The 8,447-nt window shown below is 38.9% G+C and overlaps 1 protein-coding gene across 1 annotated transcript in view; it reads right to left on the bottom strand.

The window, feature by feature from the left end:
• Nucleotides 1–3,991: 3,991 nt before the first annotated feature.
• Nucleotides 3,992–8,447, bottom strand: part of LOC101849209 (SAP30-binding protein) — a 30,981-nt gene continuing 26,525 nt past the window's right edge. Inside the window, exons 9-11 of the mRNA XM_005098144.3 lie at nt 8,180–8,238; nt 6,949–7,009; nt 3,992–5,377 (exon numbers count right to left, since the gene is read on the bottom strand). Coding sequence (XP_005098201.1) covers nt 5,199–5,377; nt 6,949–7,009; nt 8,180–8,238 — 299 coding nt within the window. The 3' untranslated portion in view covers nt 3,992–5,198. The remainder of the gene's footprint in view (nt 5,378–6,948; nt 7,010–8,179; nt 8,239–8,447) is intronic.

Genomic DNA, 8,447 nt, shown 5'->3' with positions numbered 1-8,447 from the left:
CTTCTTCTTCTTCTTCTTCTTCTTCTTCTTCTTCTTCTTCTTCTTTTTCTTCCCTCTCCCAGCCTTCTCTCTCTCCCTCTCACTCTCTCTTTCTCTCTCACTCTCTCACTCCCTCTCTCTCTCTCTCTCTCACTCTCTCTCTCTCTCTCTCTCTCTCTCTCTCTCTCTCTTTCTCTTTCACTCTCTCTCCCTCCATCCCTGCCTCTCAGGTACTCTCATTACCCTTGATACAAAATGTCCATCTCCATATTATAGCACAAGGAAAAGGCGACAGAGATACAATTTATTTCATGAACAATGCAAACATAGTACCTACTAACCTACATAGGCTCAGAGCTCCAAAAGTAGTATACGATCTTTCATAGGCTTTGGGGACCGATGATATAGATACAAACCTCAATCAAAAGTTCCTTTCTTTTTATGCCCGTCTAGACCGTTGTAAGGTTTTATTTGTTGTGGAGTTTCATTCATTTTATTTTTATTTAATTTTACATTATTTTATCTTTTTTTTTGTGTGTGTCTACCGCAAATAGTGTGTGTACTTTGTAGTATCATTTGTAGTATTTTAGACAGCCCATTAGTTTCTGAACAAACAAAAATACCGCCGTTATTTTTCTTTCCCTAATTTCTACAAACTGTTTTATACATTTAATAGGCTTCAGGAACGCGGGTTTGATGAGGGCATAGTTGTTGTTTTTTTTTCATTTTCCCCCTTACCCTTCATCTCTTGGGGGGGGGGGGGAGTTTCTTCCTATTTTATACGTTTAGGGTGGGGGTTACTTTTTTTGTCTACCAAAATCTCTTGCCCTTAGCTCTGATTTTAAGGATGTTGCTTGTTTTTTGTTTGTTTGTTTTATCTTTTATTCTTCTCGTGTGTGTTACACTTATCGATATTGATCATTCCTCTTTGGGCTCAGCAGACAGCAGCTCTCCTCTATACTTTACAACGGTGTAATATTATGGTAGTAAATAAATCTATAGTTTGCCCTTTTGTGCAGGTAGTAGTATTGATGTCTGGAACAACACAGCTAGAGGTGGTAGCGGTAGGTAGTGGCGGTGGTGGGCTGAGAGAAAGCTCTTTACCCGTGGGCGAAATTCTATAGGCCTTCCTAAGTTTTCCCCAGAATATAGGTCATGGCCTACGGCGGCTGAATCTTTGTTTCTGAAATTTCTTTTTGAATTTACATACGCAGTTAATTATCTCTGGCATTTTAGGATTGCTGATTCGTTTTTTCTGTGTCCACATTTTAGACCAAGTTCAGGGCGTAGTACGTTCACCAACAGTGTCTTTTATTTTAAAATGTTATGAAATTGACCGTTTCCTCAAACATACAGAAAGCTGCAGCTTTAATGGACTTTACTTTATAAAACAAAGTCAAATGGTGCATTTTGAATATTCTTTCCACTGTTTTTCGCATGGGGTTAGGGCAAAAGACAAAACAAGGACTACCATGCTTTGTTGTGGGTATATGATCTCTCCATTTGGTAAAACAGAAAAAAATGGCGGATGAATGGAGACTGCCGCTGGCGTATTCTGGTTTTGTTTGGTTACTGGTTTTTTGTTTTTTTTTAGGGGGGGGGGGTCTCCCTTTTCTTTTTGTCCACATGTCGGTACACGTCCTACTTTTACTAGTACTACCGTACACCAAGTTACGCTTGCTTGTTTTTTGTCTCCATTTTCTGCCCCCGAATCTGAGCTCCTGACTCTTTTTGAAGCCTTTCTTCTGCTGTCTTTCAGCCACACCCCTGATCTAAGGGTTGGTAAAATCTAACACCTAGCCTTCTCGGATAAGGGTAAAAAATTTCGGTGTCCCGGAAATTGTGCACGTTAAAGGTCCTTGGACGTCCATAATCGGTAAGAGCAGGCTTCGGCCACCACCCGAGCAACATTCAAAATCAATTCGTACCAAACTGAAAATGTTTAATGTGTCCCTCGTGCTCATACAACCTTATGCAGAGTTGCTAGCGCCGTAAAACGCATACCAAAACAAAACAAATTTTTAAAAATACCAAATAGTTGGTGTCGACGGGGACCTTAAACGTTTAAATAAAATCGTATACAGAAAGAGAGGCACCAAGCTGAATCACTTCGGGGGTCAAACTCAAATTACACTGAAGGTTGCGGGCTGAATCCAACAGTCATTGGGCACAATCTCGCAACCTTAGAATTACGAAGTTCCATCTGACTTTTTTAGCCGTTTTGAGCTACTAAGACCATGAGATTAAAAACCAAATGTTTCATCTGCTCTATCAAAATCATAAGATTTTTCGGAGCCGTTATCAAGATATTCAAAGAATTGCATACGAAGAAGCTTGGCGTGTTGTAAAGGTCAACATTTTTAACGTCAAATTTCTTAAAACTAGGTACATATACAGAGCTGATAGAACTTTGTAATTATTCTAAGGTAACGACTGTCTTTCTGTGGCCACGTAAATATGCATGCAGTCGAACTTGCTCTGACAACAACATATATAATATAAATGACCAGTTCACATCTTGGACCACTTTTCCCCACGACAATGGGCAGCCGCCTTGGACAATTTTGACAATTCTCTGTAAAACTACAACATGCTGACTGGTGTCTGGTGTAATGGACGGGTGGTTGGCGGGTACCGGAACTCTGGTGTTGTTTGCTTCTTCTTTCCTATCAAACAACCGTGATTCTTATCTCTCCTCTTTCTCTCTCTCTCTCTCTCTCTCTCTGTCTCTGTGTTTGTTTCGCTCTTGTAACACCTTTAATAATCTTCGGGACTTGTGTGACCTAATTGTGCTGCAAGTGCCATATAACGCTTACTATAGCATAAATAACACAGGTGTACTTGGTTGGGTTTTCTTGGTCACACTCTTTGCCTTTGCATGTAGATTTGAGTTCGATTCCCATCATCGTCATCACATTTCTGGACACATTTAGCCATCTTTCTTCAGGAGCAGCAATTACACTCGCCGTAACAACTTTGAAGTATTTTTTTTCAACCATAACTTTGTCTACCAATCTTATGTCGTATACGCAAATAACATCTGTCACCCATAAAAAGGAAGCGCCCCCCCCCCCCCCCCCAAAAAAAAGAGTAGGGTTCCCACATGGTAACATTATTTTTCTGGGTATCTCTGTATCGGTCTGCTGGGATGTTGTCAACTCAACCCAGCTTGGTCATGACAGGCAGGGTCATGGAGCCTCTAGGAACAAAAACTCAAAACGATGACCCTCGTAGTTATCAGAAAGTAAAGACAATTGCTTATAATGTATAAAATTATGGAAGCTGATAACGCCGTAAAACACTTACCAAACATAACGTTTTTTAAACACAGATTAGGATCGAAGAAAGATAACAATACAAAAAAGGTGATTGGGGATTTTTGATGAGAGTACATTCCCCTGTATGTGAACCACGACCCCAGAAACAAGACTCCTCTGTCTGATATATTGTTTTGTTTGAGTAAAGAGAAGCACATTGACACAATACTGGTCATTTAGTGCTGAGAACAAGTAAGGAAGATAGACAGAGACAACAGAGAAAATTAAAAAGTAGGACCTACCAGTGGCGCCCTCCAACCAACCACAAGGCACCTTTTAATTAAAGTAAGTCAAAGCTTCAGGTAGGCATAGAGTACTTTGTTGGAGTAAAGAGAAGAACGTTGACACAATAATGTAAAAGGGCATGACAATCAGACAAGAATTTTAGAAGGAAAAAAAGCAGACAAGAATATCAGTTTTAGTTTACTAAGTAAAAGTATTATGGCACTTGAAACAGAATAAGGTCATACATTTGCTGAAGAATAGATGTGTTACAAGAGAGAAACGTACACAAAAAAGGAGGAGAGATAAGGATGACAGATGTTTGATAGGAAAGAAGGAGCAAACCACATCAGAGTACCCGCCAACCACCCATCATGAATATTAGAAGGAAAAAAAAAGATGGAGCAACAAGTAACGCCCTCCAAGCATCGGATGACTTCGGGTAAGAGAACAAAATAAAACGACACAAGCCATTACATGAAAATATTTATTGCCAAGACAATGAAATTCAGGCTTTCACTACCAGCAAAACAATTTGTACACACTTTTTATTTCACTTTGTCCATCAAGCACTTATATATGAGAGGAGAATTCCTCCCACAGGTACTTCTTTCAACAATTTCAGCACCCGTCCAGTTTTTCATCCATCAGTACATGGCCTATTCAGAATCCTCCACATGGTCCCTGCTGATCTCTCTTCATAATAACAACAGCATTAAAAATCTAATAGTAAAAGTAATAATAATAATAATAATAGCTGTATTATTTATACAGCACATGTCCATTCTCTACAGCTTTACAACTATTATTACCCCAGCACACCCCAGAACACTCTAAAATATTCTCAGCCTCTAGGGAAATATGAAAAGAGAATCCAACCCCCCGTGCTGTTACCAGCTTGAAAAATAAAGTCTCCAAAGCATTTCCCCCACTCCTTCTCTGCTCCTCACAACACTGAATTCCCTCTTGTAGATTTGTTAACACTGACAAGTCCAAATAATTTACATCCATTTTACCAAGAGACAAATGAGGACAGGACAAGAGTAACATGGACAAGAAGTAGAAGCAGCAGACCACAATGTAAGGCCTACCACCACCAACCAAACAACCCCACATCATCACAGTTATAACACAATTGCGCCGCTCATTTCTTGTGTGATGTATCAAGTCATTCAAGTGATTGGTATGGTAAGAATGCTTTTTACTTATTTCAGATCCTCTGTGTGGCAGGATTTTGTTTTTTTGTACTAAAATCCTACTTTTGAGACATTTCCACTTTCGCTAAAGCCAGAAGGCTGACCCAGTTAGGCACTGTTCTTTAAAGATAAGATAAGACGAGATAAAAGATAACATTTTATTGATTTCAACAAAGAGAAATTTACTGTGGCATGATAAATACATTCACGCACTCGTCCGCGCACACACACACACCCACACCCACGCACTCACATTTACATACACAGTAACACTAGAATGAACAGTCATTGGATATACAAAATAATTTTACTCATACACACTTGACAATGACTGAACAACTGGTCTCTCAAAAAAACCAAAAAAAAACAAACCCAAAAAAGACTTCAGCAACTGTGTTATGACTGAGACCTGCTCTACAACTCAGGCGGCACATCATACTGGGAGCAGCAACAAACAGGCCAGGAGACAGGAGGCAACAGATGGTCACTTCCCCGTAGGTTTCTTTGACAATGATCCAACTGCAGAAATCACCGTAGCTTTGGTCCCCGTGGCGGTGGCTGTCAAGTTGACCACTCCTGGCCCCTGCACACCCGGGGCCTTGACAACGCCCGCTGACACTCCACCAGGCTGAGCGTCCCATTTGGTCTTCCTTTTTTTCTCGTCTGTGGACATAAAAGTTTTATTCTAATTATTGGTATCATTGTAGTGAAAAGTGCAAACACACTCTAGCCAATAATCTACAATGTGAGTATCACATTTACTCCTTTAGATCTTTTATGTATAGCCATTTCCACGCTAGTGTTTACAAATAAGTCATCCCAAAATAAAAGTTCAACTTTTAAAAAAGTTATCAAATCATTTCTGTAATCAAGAGTCTACTAATAGAAACATAAAAAAGTTTGGATTTTTGGTATTTTTTTTCTAAATTAAAAAGTACTTGCCATGACAGCCACCTGTACAAACTGCCACTTTCCATTTCCCCTCTTGAGTTTTATAATTTAACTGTGTAAAACAGTCACCTGTCCAACACCGCCCACAACTCATGTACAAATCGTATGTGAGGTGACTGGTCACTATTTTGTTTAACTAATCAGTCACAAAGTAACAATGGACATTGACGTGAACTTGCGACAGAAGCGTCGCTCGCTCGTTCTCCGAGTGGTGGCGACCAGTGTGTTTGTTTCACCATGGCACTCAGTCTACATCGTCTTACTTAAATATTTCTTTTATTTTACACTTGCACAAAATCACCAACAAAAAGAAAGCTAACCCAAAAACAAATTAACACAAAAAAAAACCTTCCACTACCCTCCCCCATTTAAAAAAAAAGAAAACAAAAACCCTTTTGAATCAGCCTTACGGCAGTCTAAAGCCTGAGATCAACCCTGGTGTAGGCCTCGGAAGAGAATGATCAATTTTCTTCATTTTGATCAGTCCTGCCGAAGACGGCCACCTGTGTTGTACGGCCATTTTTCTCCTTGACAATGGTTGGGCGTTTTACACAGGTTTGACTGTAGTTCTTTGTAAAATGCTTACGGAGTTTCAGCTGCAGGCATATTAACACATGACACGATCAAAAAACACAAACCTTTCTACACGCCACACATAGAACCGCTATGACAAATCTAACAAAAAAACAGGAAACTGCTGAAAACAACACTGATCCCACTGTATCATAACAGTAACCAAGTTACAAATTAAAAATGTGGCTTTTGTAATATACTTTCCCGATAATTTGTCCCTCATACTTTTAGTACCGGCGTCTGTGGTATAGCAATTGAGCACTTTGTCGTCATATGTAGAAGACCTAAGTCAATTCTAAAAAGGGAAAAATTTTTATCAAGTAGCTCCACCTTTCTGATGAGATGTATCCCTTTCACCCCAGGTTGGTTTCTGACAGGCAGGGTCAAAGCCTGCCTGCTCAATGATCTAAATTGAGTCCATGGAGACATAAAAACACCTCCATTAAACAATTTATTCACCATAGTTTTAGTGCTTTGATATGGGGACAAAAATGCTCTGTCTTTGATTAACCAACACCTTGTCCAGTACAGTCAACAACAACTACAACAACAAATAACAAATTTAGTCTGTTTGAGTAATTAGAAGCACATCAACACAATAAAGGTTAATTGGTGTACAGAAAAAGTGAGACACAAACAGACAAAAACAAAAGAGGGAAAGAAAAGAAACAGGACCAAAAAGTGTTGACTCCAACCACCTGCCCACTCACCTGGCATCCCAGAGATGTCGGACATTGACGAAGCTTTCTTGGTACCCGTGACAAACTCAATCTGAGAAAACATAAGTAACACAACAGGGATTAGTGTCTGACTTATATTGTTAAAAAAACAAATACAAAACAAACAAAAACATAAAAAACATTTTACGAAAAGCTAAAATTTTAAAATGCATTCAAAATAATATACAAAGCTAATCCAAACATTGAAGTATAACCAGGAACCACCTCCCCCCCCCCCCCCCCCCCCCCCCCCCCCACTGAGTATACAGAGTGGAGGAAACAGGTAAAACCATGTAATAAAAAAAAGGCAAGTTCATAAAGAAAAAAAAATAAAAGTAATAAAAGGAGAAATAAAAAATCAAAATAACAGCTGAGAAATCCTGCCTGAGAAAAGATTACAATCATTAAAGTATTTTATAAAAAGTTTTTAAAAAAATGAAACAGGAGTATTACACATAGTTGCAATAAAAGATTAGTCATCACAATAAAACAAAGGCAACAATGCGTCAGAAACAGTTACCGTTACACTTTGAAGGGAACAGATTAGGACATTAGGATTAGTAACACTAGACAGTATCATTTCATGTGGTTGTAAAAAGGAAAAATACAACACTGGTATTTCAGGAATCCACAAGGAAACAGATAAAGAAAAGTACTTGGAGGAGGCATTTAGAGTCAGACCTAAAGGAGATGGGGTACAGCATGGCAAAGGTGGAGACTATAACCCAGGACAGAAGTAAAGAAGAGCTCTTGTTGGTGGCATATACTCCAGCACAGGGTGAAAAAGGCTGATGATGATGATGAACACTACACAGACTTCAACATTGATTCTTTAACACGGGATAGCCTAGCTCCTAAAGAATCAGCTGAAGAGCAGCAAATCGTGCGAGGTTTCACAAATTAAAAATGCTGAAACCAAAAAAGAAATCTTTCTCCTGACTGCGTACATCCAGAATGAAAGTTTAAAATCCTCGAAATGTGGTAATCTCTTCTCTGCCAGAATCAATCTTATTGGACATAGCAGAAGCAACAACTCATCCGGATCCCTTTTTTCTGTTTCTTTTTAAGAAATATTTTCCTTTGCGGATACACTTGTCGTAAGATATCGACCCACAAATTATTATTATTATTATTACTACACAGAAGTAAAAGTAGATATTACCATAGCACCCATGAACCATCTGCTTTCCGGCAAAACAAAATAATGAAATCTTTATCTTACCTTTGTTTTCTCTCTCTTTTCTTTTTCCCTTCTTTCCATGTCTTTCCTTTGAACTTTGTCTGTGGCAGAGAAAGTGATAGAGATGATAATCTTGTTACTTTGCTTTTATTTATTCAAAGCCATATTCAATATGAGAGAAAATGGTACAAGTAGTAAAATTGGAGGGGGGGGGGGCCTTGAAAGTCCTTGGTTAACTTGAGTAAACAGAGTCACACTGACACAAAGACTATCATTTAAGGCTGTGATAGATCGAAACAACAAAAGTAGG

Source organism: Aplysia californica, unplaced genomic scaffold (assembly GCF_000002075.1).
Source record: "Aplysia californica isolate F4 #8 unplaced genomic scaffold, AplCal3.0 scaffold00173, whole genome shotgun sequence".
In the NCBI taxonomy this organism is placed as follows: domain Eukaryota; kingdom Metazoa; phylum Mollusca; class Gastropoda; order Aplysiida; family Aplysiidae; genus Aplysia; species Aplysia californica.
The sequence above is the reverse complement of the archived record's forward strand: the minus strand, read 5'-3'. Positions and strand labels throughout refer to the sequence as shown.